General features: G+C 44.8%; 1 protein-coding gene across 1 annotated transcript in view; it reads left to right on the top strand.

The window, feature by feature from the left end:
- LOC130109253 (ankyrin repeat domain-containing protein 13C-like) overlaps window positions 1-17,057 on the top strand; it is a 90,348-nt gene that overhangs the window by 31,299 nt on the left and 41,992 nt on the right. Inside the window, 2 exon segments of the mRNA XM_056276052.1 lie at window positions 16,307-16,340; window positions 16,342-16,390. Coding sequence (XP_056132027.1) covers window positions 16,307-16,340; window positions 16,342-16,390 — 83 coding nt within the window.

Here is a 17,057-nt window from a genome sequence, read left to right as displayed (position 1 = left end):
TGCGAGGTATCATGGGAGTTAGGAATAAGGTGGATAGGGTTTCATTGGATTATGTTAACAAAGCACTGCCTCACAGTTCTGCTGTGTGTGCTGAATTAGCTTTGCAGCCTGGAGGAGGATGTATGGGGGGGGGGGGGGGCTTTGAACTGTGTTTGCTTGGCTAACATGTTAGCTCATAAAATCTATTACAAGTTGTCAGCGTTACATAGCAATGGTGACAAAATCGAATATCAGAACGTTTCTTACTGAATACCTTAATAGTGATAATGCGATGCTCTTTAGTGGATGATTATCGGTGCTTTCATAAAATGTTTACACAACAGTAATAAATGATCATTAGTTAATGTGGATATGATGACCAAGCAGGTAGAGACATCTTCATTGAGTATGTCTCAGTTTACTGTAATGCAGCCTTTAAGAACAGGGAATGACAGCATTTAAGTTATATCACCATATTACCACAACCACAATCCCACTACACATCTAGTCTCATGTCACAATATCAATAAGATATCAATAAGATAAAGAGCGCCCTCACCCATTACCAGTGTGGGAAGATGGCAGGGCGAATTCATGTTTGCAGCGGCCTTACCCAGTACCGTCCATGCAGTGTCTTTGTCCACGTCTGCGTTTAAGTTTTGTCTTCGTTTGATGGCTGGGAGAGCTGGCACTGGATCAGCTGGTAGAGCTGGGTTTGCTGCGTCCTGTGGGCTCAGGGATCACGGCCCTGCCTGGAGCTGCAACCGAGGAGGTAACACCGAGGGCAGTCTGACAGGACTAGCTAACTGCTGGTCTGATAACATCGAGGGCAGTCTGGTGGCTGCCTCGCCTGGCGTTGACTGTGGTGTTTTTGGTGTCGTCGTGCGGAGTGTGGGGAGGTGTGTGGGGGGGTGTCTGGCTGGGAGAGCTGGCATTGGATTGGCTGGGGGAGCCTGGTCTGCTGCATCCAGTGGACCTAAGGACCACGGCCCCTGCTGGAGCTGCGTCCGAGGAGGAAGCACTGAGGGCGATCTGACAGGATGTGGAAGCAGGGCAGGCTAAGCTAACTGCTTGCCCATGCAGACCAGTAGTTCTGACAGTCATGTTGGCTGGCGTTCATTCCCTTGGACAGTGATGTTTTTTTTTAGTTTTTTTTTTTTAGCTTGGATATATGTGTTAGATTAGAGAAATGTGTTAGTATGTGTGTTCTTGAAGTTCTTGTAGTTTTTCGGGCATGTATTTTTGTCTGTGTTGCAGTGCTCTGGGCTGGGGGAAACGACATTTCGTTTCATTCATGTATGGAAGTACATGAAATAAAATATCGTTTCCCTCAGCCAAATAAAATAAAATAAAGTGTTTCTGATTCCTGAATAATATATCCAGATGTTAACCAGCTGTAACGTTACATTTATTTATTTGGTCTTTTTGATCCTGGCAACCGTCAGGAAGTTCTGCCTGTTTTGTTCGAAGTGGCTCTTCATCAAACAACCATCATCTCCATTTACAGAGCACTCAATCTTCAAAGCTCTTACCAAGACACAAAGAGCATTTGTAAAACGATAAGAACCAATAGAAAAGAAAAGAAAAGGACTGGAACTGCAGACACAATAGAGGACCATGAATAAGTGGCTCTAATGCAACGAACAAAACTGAGATTTCAGGAGTTTTAATAGAAGAAACAGGATTTGGCAGAATTTATTGTTGCATTTAGTTTGATCGATTAGCTGAGATAATATAATCATTCCTTACAAATGTAAATTAGTGTAAGGGTTGTAACTGTTTTTTTAGTAGCCCATGCTTCCGATTTGCCTTAATCTTACATCATCTTAGGGCGTCCAGGCGACGTAGCAGTCTATTCCATTGCCTACCAACACGGGGATCGCCGGTTCAAATCCCCGTGTTACCTCTGGCTTGTTTAAGCGTCCCTACAGACACATTTGGCCGTGTCTACGGGTGGGAGGCCGGATGTGGATATGTGTCCTAGTCGCTGCACTAGCACCTCCTCTGGTCGGTCGGGGCACCTGTTCGGGGGGAGGGAGAACTGGGGGGTATAGCGTGATCCTCCCATGCGCTACGTCCACCTGGTGAAACTCCTCACTGTCAGGTGAAAAGAAGCAGCTGGCGACTCCACATGTACCGGAGGAGGCATGTGGTAGTCTGCAGCCCTCCCCAGATCAGCAGAGGGGGTGGAGCACCGACTGGGACAGTTCAGAAAATGAGGTAATTGGCCAAGTAAGTACAATTGGGGAGAAAAAGGTGGGAAAAATCCCATAAAAGAAAAAAAAAACTTCCATCATTTTTTACGTGTTCTAACTTGACGTCTAATGTTGTCAGCTGGGTTTGTCATTGATAACTCAACCTCAGAAAGAGGAGGCGAAACGTGGCGTGGAAAGGGACGGTGCCCTGCGTTGTGATTCAGGAAGAAACTATTTTTGTCCTCTTTCTCCTTCCGTGCACACAGCATTAGTCAGCTTTTCTAAGTTAGTCTAAAGGCCATCACAGTGTTTACCAGACAGGGAGGCGTTTTCTTCCATGTGTGTTTCAGACGCTAACAGGCCTCCCGGTTTGTCAGGTTTATGGAACCAGACAGGACATGAGCCCCCCAAAGCTGTTAAAACTGGTTACTTTTTGCTTTGCAAAAGCCAAGCAATAGGCTGTTAGCTACGTCTCCTACTTAATAACATGTGATTGTGGTGTATTTCAAATGAGTGTGTCCCAGAAGAAGCCAGACACACTTGCTTGGACTCAGTTCCCTTTTGTACTGAGTTGACCTCGTCGCTTTCACACAAGACGCCGACTGTCTCGTTGGTTTTCCATTTTATCTGAGGGAGAATAGCAGCCTTCTCTCTAAACGGAGAGCATAAGAAGAAATTGCCGGAGGAGTCTAATTAAAGGGAAACGGTCACACTTTTTAGATTGGGTGTTATATGCTGGAGCATGGTGCACATATGTTTATATATCTTCTTCTTATTTCTATTTCTTATTTTACCTTCTGTTTGTATTTATTTCTGTTGCTCTTATTTCTATTTATTTCTGTTTTCTTGTTAACTTGTATCTTGTTAGTTTTTAGTTTTTCTTTACTAGAGCGTGAGTTTCTGTAATAGGACCCAGTTTCCCCTCAGGGATGAATAAAGTATTTCTTTTTTTGGGCCTCCGCCCTTTTTCTCCCCAGTTGTACTTGGCAAATCACCCTGCACTCTGAGCCGTCCTGTTCGCTGCTCCACCGCCTCTGCCGATCCGAGGAGGGCTGCAGACTACCACATGCCTCCTCCGATACATGTGGAGTCACCAGCCGCTCCTTTTCACCTGACAGTGAGGAGTTTCACCAGGGGGATGTAGCGTGTGGGAGGATCACACTATTCCCCCCAGTTCCCCCTCCCCCCTGAACAGGTGCCCCGACCAACCAGAGGAGGCGCTAGTGCAGCGACCAGGACACATACCTACATCCAGCTTCCCACCCGCAGACAGCCAAATGTGTCTGTAGGGATGCCCAACCAAGCCGGAGGTAATACGGGGATTCGAACTGGCAATCCCCTTGTTGGAAGGCAATGAAATAGACTGCTATGCTACCAGGACACCCCCAGAATAAAGTATTTCTGATTCCGATTTTCAATATATGCTCCTCTCTCTCTTTCGCTCTCTACATATATATGTATTTTGTACGAATAACACTCCCATTAGCAGCCATAATGCTGAGCAGTCTTCTGTGCATCTCTGAAACATCACCAAAATTGTGTCTATTAGTGATGTCACTGGCGGACAATCCATGAATATTAAAACTTTTGCTGATGAGGCTCCATTGTGTATGAAAATTCAAATATCAACTCTACATACAGCTATATAACGCAGCGTTATTCTGGTTTTCATATGCAATAGAGCCCGTCGCCGAACCAGAAGGTACGTTTTCTCATTCATGTCTGTCACAATTTAGGTGTTTCAGAGACACAGAAGACTGCTCAGTATATAGCTGCAAATAAAGTGTTATCGTCACTACCCTCCTGACTGCTCTCCTCACTGTCTTCCTCTCTTTCAAACATGGCAGATGAAGATGTAGGCCTACTTCTTTGCCCTGGTTGGGTCTGCGATTACCTGTTTGCATCCATGAGTCAACAGCTGGCTTCGGCTCAAAAGTCTCTGTTGTCATCTTAGATAAGTTGATGTGCATCAGGGATGAGAGGCGAGAGTCTGACAGGCGGGATCTGTACTTGCTTTTTATTATATTGAGATGTGAAAATCCCCTCTCACACGCAGCACTACTCAAGGGCAGTGTAAGGGACAACAGAAGGACTTTATGAATGTTGGAGTAACTATCTGGATTACTTATCTCCACTGCGTTGACTAAGTCATACACAGAGGAGGCTGCCAAACGTTTTCCTGCTTGCTTTAAATGCATCTATTCTCTTACAGTGGAGTCTCTGTCAACAGACAAGCTGGCCTCATATTCGTGATGCCAAGTTGGAGGATCAAAAATTAAAAACGGATCACATGACTTAAGGGTTTCATATCTGCTTTCAAACTCATGAATTAGACCTCTCAATACGCCATCCTTGTCGCTGTTGCGTCAGCATTTGAAATAGTCTCTTTCCTGTACTTACCTTCACTGTCAAGCGATAGTGTCAGCTGTCCAGCAGCTACCACGAGCTCATATTTGCATTCACCAATAGTCATTTTATCTTGCTGAAACCTGGGGGAGGTGAACTGTAAAATGTTTGCAGTTTCAAGCATGTTGGCTTGGAAACACTGAAAACGCTCTGTGCGGATATGTTTTAGGTCACTGTCATCACCTGTACCCACTTGAATCTGAATTGCAGGTAATAGCCTCCATATTTTCAAGTCTGTTGCCTCCATGCAGACCATCTGATGTTGTGAAACTTTCCTAGTTTCACAAAGGCAATGCCATTCTCATCACACATCTTCAGACCTCTTCAGACTTGCTTTCATCTGTGATTTATGTGATTTATGATGTTTGTTTTTCTTCCCCTTTTGTATCTGTTTTAAGTGGGAGAGTACTGCTTGCGTCGTGTGTGGCTGCCGCTTCTCCCTGTTGTAGCCCCCCTTCCCATCCACCCCTGTATGTCTGTTATGTTTATCTGTCGTCTTGTTTCACCCCGTTTATTGTAAAGCGACTTTGAGTGTTAGAAAAGTGCTATATAAGTTTATTATTATTATTATTATTATTATCATTATTATTATCTTTAGTTGTGTTCTTTTTGTGCCCCGTCTCTGTAAATAAAAGCTCTGCAACTTGACAATGGAGCGATTAAGTGTCTCACAGTATGGTACCATGCGATCAGCTGACTTTGTGCAGTTCTGGAGGGTGTGGGCAGTACAGAATATGCACAAGGGAATCCCAGATCACCACCATCTGATACAATTTAGGAACAACCCCATTGTAAACTCCAACGCTGACTGCTGCTCAGTCTGCACAAACCGAGACCAACTTCGTCTTCCACTGATCCCCTAAACCACAAGTGTGGAAGAGCTGCTCCAGTCCATGCACTATGTCCTGTGCTGCTTGGTTCACGCCCAAATTAATTAATCCAAGGAAATCTGAGGTAAACTCTCCGTTGCTAGACAGATACAATGTACACAATTTCCTGCTGCACTTGTGTTATGTCTTCTGATCCATCAGAGCACGCCCCAAAATTCAGCTGCCTTCAATTTTTCACTCAATTCTAAACTGACTGTTTGTGAGATGCTCTGCATGATGCAGGTCCCCCTTCTCATGAATGATGTGCACTCCTGACATTAACTCCAAGCCTCTTGAAAAGCCCAATATCCTCCTCATATGAACGCATCAGGCATGCATGTTTCGGTTTGTGAAAGGCCAACAGAAAAATATTACACAGTGCTTGACTTGTTCTTCATTCAGTTTGTCCTGCCACGTGTCCAGAAGGCGAGTGGATTTGTGATCCTGGCTGCACCTGTTATCAATAGTTCGCATTATGTTCATGTGCTCTTCACGCTTCTCATGCTTTTCAAAAGCTGGATGACTGAAATTTTTGTCTTTGTATAAAAGGCGCTGCTTTTATCCGTGAGATTGGGATTTTCACGGCATAGTTTGCACCACATTTCTGTGCAGTCGTCATCTGTTTGGAGCCAGCCTACTTCCTGCCGCTACTTTTCCATGAATACACCTTTATGTACATGTTCAGTCTGGCATTTCTTTGGAGATGGTGCAACACCAAAGTCATTACTTAATGTAGCTTGCTTCTTCGACATTTTGATGAATGGACGAAAATTCTAAAACCAGAGAAAAAAAAATGTAATGTTAAGCTAGTTGTAACATAAGCTAAGTATTTGCTGGAGCTCAAGGTTTAACAGTCAACCTTGCTAACTTGGGGAAAAAAACCCACATCCACTTAATCAAGAACAGAGGCTAAAATTTGCACGATTAACAACTGATTGTTAAATTGACACATTTGTCATAATGACTTTCTCACCAGTGATATATGGAGAAAATCCTGTTGTTTCAGTAATTGTGTCCCAATAATGTTGGTACGCAAAAGCGCATGCGCACCAGTTATGTGCACCTCTGTATATATATAGTTCCTTGCGAATGTATTCCACCCCCTTAAAAGTCATCACCATTTTCTGGATTACAAAACACACTTCCACATATTTTCCCAAACAGAATTTTTATTGCAGATTTGTCAGAAAAAATTTAGAAAGATCTAAAGCTAATATAAGTTATTTGTCTGCAGATTTAAAAGAAAAAAAAAGTTGAAAAAAGCAGTTTGCATAAGTACTCAACCCCCACATATCAATACTTTGTAGAGTACCCTTTTGCTGCAATAACAGCCATGATTCTCTTGGGGTAAGTATATACAAGCTTTGTACATTCTTCTGGAGTAATGTGTGCCCATTCTTCTTGGCAGAATTTGTACAGGTCTTGCAAGTTGGTGAGACGGTGCCCCTGGACTGTGATTTTCAGTCTGTGCCACAGATTTTCAATACGGTTGAGGTCTGGTCTTTGACTTTGCAAAACGTTCACCTTTTTGTTGCTGAGCCATGCCATTGTTGCTTTAGCCTTGTGCTCAGGATAATTTTCCTGCTGGAAGGTGAGCCTTCTCCCAAGCTTCAGTTTTATGGCAGACTGCAACAGGTTTTCTTCCAGTATTTCCCTGTATTTAGCTCCATCCATTCTTCCCTCAATTTGAACAAGGTTGCCGGTGCCTGCAGATGAAAAACAACCCCATAGCTGCCACCATGCTTCGCTGTAGGGAGGGTGTTTTTTAGGGCAGGAGCAGTGTTAGGTTTGTGCCACACATAACGCTTTGAGTTTCGACCAAAAAGCTCAACTTTTGTCTCGTCTTACCACAAAACCTCCCACAGCCTAAATGGAACTCAAACTCCAGGCGTGCTTTTATATGCATAGTTTTGAGCTACAGCTTCTTTCTTGTCACCCTCCCATACAGGCCAGATTTATGGAGAGCCCGTGATATGGTTGACTCATGCACATTTACTCCAGTTTCAGCCACTGACCTCTGGAGCTCCTTCAGAGTGACTGCAGGATCATCTGTGGCTTTCCTCAGCAGCCCACGTCTTGCTCGGACACTTATTTTTGAGGGACACGCACATTCATGCCTAGGAACAATTTAGTATGGTCGATTCACCTGACCTACATATCTTTGGACTGTGGGAGGAAACCCACGCAGACATGGGGAGAACATGCAAACTCCACACAGAGGGCAGCCCCCAAGGTTGGATTACCCCGGGGCTCGAACCCAGGACCTTCTTGCTGTAAGGTGACTGCGCTAACCACTGTGCCACCATGCCGCCTACCTGATTTGCTTTAGGAATAATTTGTCATTTGTGTAAACTTGGAGATTTCAGAGCACAAGGGATGAACTATATTTAATTTTTAATTCATTGAAAAAATTCAGTGAAACATAACTTATTTTGGCTTTGGGAACATGCTGTTAGAGCTTATGGGTTCACAAAAATAATATTTTTCAAGAAAATATGTGTGAGTATCTTTTATAATCCCAAAAATAGTGATGACTTCCAATGGGGTTGAATACTTTTGCAAGGCACTGTATGTGTAGATAGAGCGATAATGTTGACAATCTTGATTGTTTCCCTTTAAAATGCTAAGCAGAGTTTAAAAAACTCATCAGCCTTTTGTTTTTAAGCTGTCTCTGTCCAGCTCTCGTTCTCTTGGCCGCCATAGGAAGACTCGGTTTGTGTGAAGCCTGACTTATATGAACCCGTCCCAGGCTGATCAGAGATCTCTTGCTAGCATTGCACAATAGAAGGGCATCATTTAAACATTAAAAGAAAATGTCACACAATTACACAATTCTAAAAATTAAACTATTTATGACATGTTTTACAGCAGAATATACACTCACCGGCCACTTTATTAGGCACACCTGTCCAACTGCTCGTTAACGCAAATTTCTAATCAGCCAATCACATGGCAGCAACTCAATGCATTTAGGCATGTAGACATGGTCAAGACCATCTGCTGCAGTTCAAACCGAGCATCAGAATGGGGAAGAAAGGTGATTTAAGTGACTTTGAACGTGGCATGGTTGTTGGTGCCAGACGGGCTGGTCTGAGTATTTCAGAAACTGCTGATCTACTGGGATTTTCACGCACAACCATCTCTAGGGTTTACAGAGAATGGTCCGAAAAAGAGAAAATATCCAGTGAGCGGCAGTTCTGTGGGCGAAAATGCCTTGTTGATGCCAGAGTTCAGAGGAGAATGGCCAGACTGGTTCGAGCTGATAGAAAGGCAACAGTAACTCAAATAACCACTCATTACAACTGAGGTATGCAGAAGAGCATCTCTGAACGCACAACACGTCGAACCTTGAGGCAGATGGGCTACAGCAGCAGAAGACCACACCAGGTGCCACTCCTGTCAGCTAAGAACAGGAAACTGAGGCTACAATTCGCACAGGCTCACCAAAATTGGACAATAGAAGATTGGAAAAACGTTGCCTGGTCTGATGAGTCTCGATTTCTGCTGCGACATTCGGATGGTAGGGTCAGAATTTGGCGTCAACAACATGAAAGCATGGATCCATCCTGCCTTGTATCAACGGTTCAGGCTGCTGGTGGTGGTGTAATGGTGTGGGGGATATTTTCTTGGCACACTTTGGGCCCCTTAGTACCAACTGAGCATCGTGTCAACGCCACAGCCTACTTGAGTATTGTTGCTGACCATGTCCATCCCTTTATGACCACAGTGTTCCCATCTTCTGATGGCTACTTCCAGCAGGATAACACGCCATGTCATAACGCTCGAATCATCTCAGACTGGTTTCTTGAACATGACAATGAGTTCACTGTACTCAAATGGCCTCCACAGTCACCAGATTTCAATCCAATAGAGCACCTCTGGGATGTGGTGGACCAGGAGATTCGCATCATGGATGTGCAGCCGACAAATCTGCAGCAACTGCGTGATGCTATCATGTCAATATGGACCAAACTCTCTGAGGAATGTTTCCAGTACCTTGTTGAATCTATGCCACGAAGGATTAAGGCAGTTCTGAAGGCAAAAAGGGGCCCAACCCGGTACTAGCAAGGTGTACCTAATAAAGTGGCCAGTGAGTGTATAATTAATAATTTAATTTAATAAATAATAATAATAATAATCATTACATTTATATAGCACTTTTCTAGACACCCAAAGTGCTTCACATTGAAGAGGGTAACTCACTTCAACCACCACCGATGTATAGCACCCACCCGGGTGATGCACGGCAGCCATTTTGCACCAGAACGCTCACCACACATCAGCTTGAGGTGGAGAGGGAGGAATCATTGAACCAATTACATGGAGGGATGATTAGGTGGCCAGATGGAGAGAGCCAGGTTGGGAATTCTGCCAGGACACCGGGGGACCCCCTACTCTTTGCGATAAGTGCCATGGGATCTTTAATGACCACAGTGAGTCAGGACCTTGGTTTAACGTCTCGTCTGAAGGACGGCATCTCCTACAGCAGTGTCCCTGTCACTGCACTGGGGCATTGGGATTTGATATTTGTTGTTTTTATTGGGACCAGAGGGAAGACTGCCCGCTACTGGCCCACCAACACCACTTCCAGCAGCAACTCAGTTTTCCCGGGAGGTCTCCCATCCAAGTACTTGCCAAGCCCATACCTGCTTCTGTCATTTGGCAGAGCCAGGGTACATGGTGGTATGGCTGCTGACAAATAAGTAATTCTAATGAAGAAAAAAAGGCTCACACTTTCACAAATAGGATTCTCCAATCAGAAATTTAAATACGTTAATTTGGGTAATGTTCTTTGTCAGGTACTGTTTTTGGAATACAAAATAGATATAAATTTCAGTAAGTCGTAAAGCTACAACTTTTCCAAGTAATCTGTTTTCTTTCGTTTGACGTTGTCATTTGGAGTCCATCTCAGTTCAACATTTGAACCCATGCTCCAACAGGCCTTTTGTTTGTTCTGTCTACCTGTCTCACTGCTTATCTGTGTCAATATTGACTATCATCAGACTGCTGGAGGCTGGCCAGCTGTATTCCCAGTGACTCCAAGGCCAAATTATTAAACAGCATGACTTTGTGCCGTTGTGAAGACTGCTCAGACCAGATCACCGTGACTGTCAGGATCAATTTGTGTGCAGAGGCAAATGGTTAAGAGCAGTCACCTAATTAATGCCAGAGAAAATGCCCTGATAAGTGTCGGGGAGAGTTTGTCGGCTAATGCGGCGTGTCAACTTGTTTTAGTGCTGAAGTGTCCATGTGGTCTCTCCCTGCCCGAGTTTGCTGGGTGGTCCCTGGGCAGATGGTGAGTCCTCACGCCCTTGTTGCCCCACTGAGGGGAGCTGAGGATCAGGATAGGCCCCCACCCGGAGCCTGTCCACACTCATTAGGCTGCCAGATATCAGAACCCCTCCACCCCACCCCGCAATTCCCTCTCCCTGCCCTGTGTGTGTTTGTCCGTATGTGGGATAGTATCTGAGTATGTGTGTGTTTGTGTAATTCTGTATGTGTGTCAGTGTGAGTGTATGTGTGATTGTGTGTGTGTGTGTGGTGTTTTGTGTGTGCGCACGTGCCTGTGTGCTCATTGAGCCTAGTTTAAAAATGACCGCCTGGTACAATGGCCCCAACTGCCCTTCGTACTCTCTGGAGCGCTATTGATATATGATAACCCAAGTAATGTTGTCTTCAAATATCCTCTTGGTTGGGCGTCTGGGTGGCGTGGCAGTCTTCCATTGCCTACCAACATGGAGTTCAGCCGTTTGAATCCCCGTGTTACCTCCGGCTTGGTCAGGCGTGCCTACAGACACAATTGGCTGTGTCTGCAGGTGGGAAGCCGGATGTGAGTATGTGTACTGGTCACGGCCCTGAGCCAACTGGGGCTGCAGCGCTGAGCTCAAAGCAGGAACAAACTCAGCAGGGAAAAAAAACAGAGTGAAGCTGAGTTTCTGGCTGCTGGTTCAGGTGCTGCTGTTCCTGGTTCAGCTAACCCAGAGGCTGCTGGATCAGGTGCTGCTGATCCAGGTTCTGCTAAAGCAGGGGCTGCTGGTTCAGTTGCTGATGATCCGGGTTTGGCAAGTTCAGGGGATGTGGGTTTCGGTGCTGCTGATCCGGCCCCTACCCAGGACGATACTGTTGTAGAGGTTGTTGAAAAGTGTCTCACAGATACTATTAACGGTGATGTAATGGACACACAGTCTGAAACTAATGAAGCAGAATGTTCTCTGGAGGAGGAACGTGTGATGTTGATAAAGAAAGACTCTTCTAATGTCAAGGATAAGAAGAGGAAACCTGATGAGGTGTCGCCGCCTTCTAGTATAGTGATAAAGGTTTCTCTTCAGAGTAGGTGTCTGCAGTTGGATGAGAGTGAAGGTGATGAGGTGAGTGATGTGGAGTCTGGCTGCCTCACAGACAGGGACTCAAAACCAGACTGGATACTCTAGTGAGTATTAAGAAGTTCTTGCAGGGCACTAAGGGGCCAGAAATGTAAAAGTTGACAAAGTGTTTCCTGATTTGCAGCTCTTCCTTGATTCAGTGAAGACTTTTCTGAGAAGTCCTGGTGGTCTGGGGGCGAAAGCTTTCACTGAGCAGGAAACTTTTCGTTTGGAAAAAAATAGTTCAAAAGGTCAAAAGCAGTTAGGGAATGATGAATACGTTTTTCAGTTTATTCTTTCTCTGTGCACTTGTTTCTGTTTCACAACTTCTTTTCTTTATTATGGAGGACATAAGAATGGGGAGCTTAAACTTAAATGGGGCAAGGAAAGGTGGGAAAAGGGCCTCTCTTTTCAAGCTGTATGCTCTTAAAAAGTTAGATATGCTTTTTGTACAAGAGACACATAGTACCACTGATAACTAGGCTGACTGGAGGACAGAATGGACTGGTGAGACCTTTTTAAGTCACAAAACCAGTAACAGTGGTGGAGTTGGGATTATTTTTTCCAGGAATTTTATTCCCCAGTCTGTTGAGTCTGAGGAAGTTACTAAAGGCTCTCTGTTAAAATTAACAGCAGTGTATGAACTGGTAAAAATGGTGTTTATTAATATTTATGCTCCAGTTGTGGGATTGGAGAGGTTAGTCTCCCTAGATGTTTTAGATAAGGTTATTGAGAATTGTACCAGTAAGGACTATTTATACATTGGTGGTGATTTCAACTGTACTGAGGACAGCAGGTTGGACAAGAAACATGCAGAGCCTCATGCTGCCTCTCGCAGTCATCTGGTTCATCTTATTGAGGCTCATAAATTGTGTGATGTGTGGAGAGCGTTTCATAATAAATAGAGACAATATACCTGGACACATGTTAAGGATAACTTGATGTCTGTGGCCAGGCTTGATCGTTTCTATTGTTCTAAAGATCAGTTTAATGTGTTCAAAAGTTGCATCATCAGCCCTGTTGGTTTTTCTGATCACTCGCTAGTAATGGTTTCTGTCTTTATGAAATGTGTAAAATCCATTAGTGTCTTTTGGCATTTTAACACAGCCTTACTAGAGAATCGAAACCTCAAGGACACTTTTGTCTGTTTTTGGAAAAAAACCCCAAAGTACAATATCTGATTTTGTGTCTGTACAACAGTGATGGGATTTTGGTCAGGTCCAAATAAGACAACGGTGTCAACAGTACACTCAGAATGTCACACGAACCTTAATGACTTCAGTGAAAGCTCAGGAGTCTGAAGTAGAGGAACTCCAGGACTGAGCTGAGGCCACTGGGGACCAACACCATACTGAGGCACTAGCAGCAAAAAAGTCTCGTTTGAACAACCTGCTGGGTGTTTCAGCACAGGGTGCTTTGGTCAGGTCCCGCTTTCAACATGTAGCCCAGATGGATGTCCCATCACACTTTTTCTATGGCCTGGAGCGTAAGAAAGGACAGAAGCGGTTCATTCACGGCTTAAAATCTGACACTGGGCAGGTGTTGACTGACCATACTGCGATTCGTAATTGTGCTGTCAGCTTCTACAGTAACCTATTTAGCTGTGAGCATAGATAGGAGCAGGCAGTGGCTCAGAGTTTTTATACCGAACTCCCTCAGGTGGACCAGCAGAGCAATGTAGAGTTGGAAGCAACTCTTTCCTCTGATGAACTCTATGCTGCTCTGCAGAGTATGCAGAGTGGGAAAGCTCCTGGAATTGATGGTCTACCTGTTGAATTTTACAAATCTTTCTGGATGGTGGTCGGGGGGGATCTGCTGGTGGTGCTAAATGACAGTCTTGCCAGAGGTCGTCTGCCATTGAGCTGCAGGCAGGCGGTTCTCACCTTGCTGTCCAGGAAAGGTGACCCACAGTCCATTAAGAACTGGAGGCCTGTGTCACTGCTTTGCGATGATTATAAGCTCCTCTCAAAGTTGTTAGCAACCAGGCTGAGTAAAGTGATGGAACAGGTGGTTCATTGTGACCAGACCTACTGTGTACCTGGCAGGTTGATTTCAGATAACATCATCCTGATTCGAGACTTCTTAGAGATCTGTAGGGTGTTTGGTGTCAACGCCGGTATCATATCAGTTGATCAAGAAAAAGCCTTTGATCGTGCTGAGCATGAATATCTCTGGCTCACATTGAGGGCCTTTGGTTTTGGTCCTGACTTCATTAGCAAACTTAAGGTTCTGTATTGTGACATTCAGAGTGTGCTGAAAATCAATGGTTGTTTTGAGTGCTCCTTTTCAAATGCAAAGGGGAATTGAACAAGGCTGTGCCCTCTCGGGCATGTTATATTCCCTAGCATTTGAGCTGCTGTTACACAAACTCAGATCTGACCTTCAGAGCATAACTATCCCAGGTTGTAGTGCACCCTTAAAACTGTCGGTCTATGCGGATGATTTAGTAATTCTGGTGAACAGTCAGCAGGATATTGACATGTTGGAGAGGGACATCGTCCAGTTTGGCTTAATATCTTCAGCCAATGTTAACTGGATCAAAAGCGAGGCTGTCAGTGTTGGGGGTGTACTGGAGAAAAAACTCCATTTGCCTGGGGGGGTTGATTTGGAAGGTGGGGTTGAAATATTTAGGAGTGTTTCTGGGTGATCAGTCTGTTATCCTTAAAAACTGGGAAAATGTTCTTGAAAAGGTCAAGGGTCGGTTGGCGAAGTGCATTTTAACCGAGATGTCCTACAGAGGTCAAGTCCTGATCACCAACAACTTGATATCATCAATGTTATGGCATCGCCTGTCAGTTGTAGACCCCCCACCAGACCTGTTGTCCAAGATCCAGGCTCTTCTTGTCAACTTCTTCTGGGACAAACTGCACTGGGTGCCTCAGTGTATGCTGTATCTGCCAAGGGTTGAAGGAGGGCAGGGCCTGATCCACCTGAGCAGCAGGGGGACTACCTTCCGTTTCCAGTTCCTGCAAAGGTTTCTGTACGGTCCTGCTGAGTTAGTATGGAGGTCGCTGGCTTGCACCATTCTGAGTCAGCTAGGTGGCCTGGGACTGGACAGATCTTTGGTTTTGATGGACTTAAAGCAGCTTAACATCAAGGGCCTACCTGACTTCTACTGTGGGTTGTTCAAGGTATGGAATTTGTTAAACAAAGGGAGACTGAGACAACACGGCTCTTTGTTTTGGCTGCTTCAGGAACCAATCATACATGGCATCCATTTCAGTGCAGTCTGTCAAGTGGGGCCAACTCTGCTGAGGTGGTTCTGTGCATCGAATGTGGTGACTCTGGGACATGTAATTCAGCTTGCAGGCCCAGACATGGACAATACAGCTCCTCTTGCCTCCTGCTTAGTGCTGTGATCAACTCGTGTCCTCACTCTGCTGCTTAACAAATGGAGGGAAGCTCTCACAAGTGATGAGCGGACACTGTTGATCCAGTGTTATAATGGGTCTGTTAGACCTGATGAGGATGATGTTTTCCCTTCAATGAACATTTGCCCAGATTTTAAGGACTGTACAGGACCTCTTTTAAAAAGTGAGAATCCCTCTGTTTTTTCCTTTCAGGATCCAAATGAGAAGTCAGTGTACAAAATTTTGTTAAAGTTCTGCACAGGGGACAAATTAAATGGTAAACCTGACACCCCATGGAGGGCTCACTTAGGTCTGAGTAACAGTGTTGGACAGCGCTGTACAAACCACCATTAGTCAAAAGAGCTGCAGACCTGCAGTGGAGGGTTTACATGGTATTGTGGCTGTTAATGCTTTTGTCTCTGTCAATTCTGATGTTAGCCATGATTGCCCATTTTGTACTAATCGTGAAACTGTCGTTCATTGTTTCATGGAATGTTGTCAACTGCTGCCACTTTTTCGTTTACTGAAAAAATTTTTCAGATTGTTTGGAGAAGTCTCCCAAAGCCATGTTCATTCTGGGCTACAGGTACTCTCAGAAAAACAAGGCCAAATGCCAGCTTCTTAACTTCATTCTGGGGAGTGCAAAGATGGCCGTGTAACTGAGCAGAAGAAACAGAATGGAGGAAGCTGGGGATGATGATGCTGTTTTTGTGTTTGTAAAAATGTTAAGAGCTCGCTTAAAAGTAGATTTTTGCTACTTCAAAATGATGGAAGATCTTGAAAGTTTTCACAGTGTGTGGTGTTACAAAAATGTGCTTTGCTGTATTGTTGATGATGAGCTGATCTTGGGGGATTTTCCTGAGATGATTTAGATTCTGTGAATCTGATGTTACTGACCATGTTGGTTTTTATCCCGCTTATTTTGTTGTAACTTTTTTGTAATTTTTATCAAAATATTGTTGAAAATCTCTCTCTCTCTCTCTCTCTCTCTCTCTCTCTCTCTCTCTCTCTCTCCTCTCTCTCTCTCTCTCTCTCTCTCTCTCTCTCTCTCTCTCTCTCTCTCTCTCTCTCTCTCTCTCTCTCTCTCTCTCTCTCATCTCGGCTCTCTCCTCTCTCTCTCTCTCTCCTCTCTCTCTCTCTCTCAGTCACAGCTCTACTGAGGAAGCTGAAGCAGCAGTCAGGAGAGTGTGGAGGACAAGCGGCCAAAGCTGTTGAAAGCCCTTAAGGAGGGTAGGCCTTCTCTCTCTTCTTTCGTCTGGCTTTCTGCTCTCAGGATGCTGGCAATCTATCCCAAACATGTCCTCTTTTTTAAGTCCTCCTCTCCAGCGCTACATCTGTCCAGTCCCCACTGTCAACAACTGGCCTTCACAACATACATGCACATATTCTTATGTGCACACACAGACATGCAAAGACGGCCTTACAGGGTCATGCTCATAAACAGCCTGCTTTCTCTCTCTCTCTCTCTCTCTCTCTCTCTCTCTCTCTCTCTCTCTCTCTCTCTCTCTCTCTCTCTCTCTCTCCTCTCTCTCTCTCTCTCCTCCTCTCTCTCTCTCTCTCTCTCTCTCTCTCTCTCTCTCTCTCTCTCTCTCTCTCTCTCTCTGTCTCTCCCCCTCCCTCTGTCTTATGTTTCACAAACATAAACACATGTTGCCCCTCCAAGAGTGAGCGAGTGGTGATGGAGATGGGGGGGGGGGGGGGGCAAACGCAGAAGGGTTAGCTTAATGAAGGACTAACCTGCAGCAATTGTGACACTATCTGGATGGTTTGTTCCTCCACAAATGAACACTTATGTGAGCTTGCATAGCAGACATAGCAAAGGTGGCCATACACTGTGAAAAGGACTTACTGTTATGGACTAGTCGGGTCTAGGGGTTAAGGGTTAAACTCGCAACA

This window comes from Lampris incognitus, chromosome 3 (genome assembly GCF_029633865.1).
Source record: "Lampris incognitus isolate fLamInc1 chromosome 3, fLamInc1.hap2, whole genome shotgun sequence".
In the NCBI taxonomy this organism is placed as follows: domain Eukaryota; kingdom Metazoa; phylum Chordata; class Actinopteri; order Lampriformes; family Lampridae; genus Lampris; species Lampris incognitus.
The sequence above is the reverse complement of the archived record's forward strand: the minus strand, read 5'-3'. Positions and strand labels throughout refer to the sequence as shown.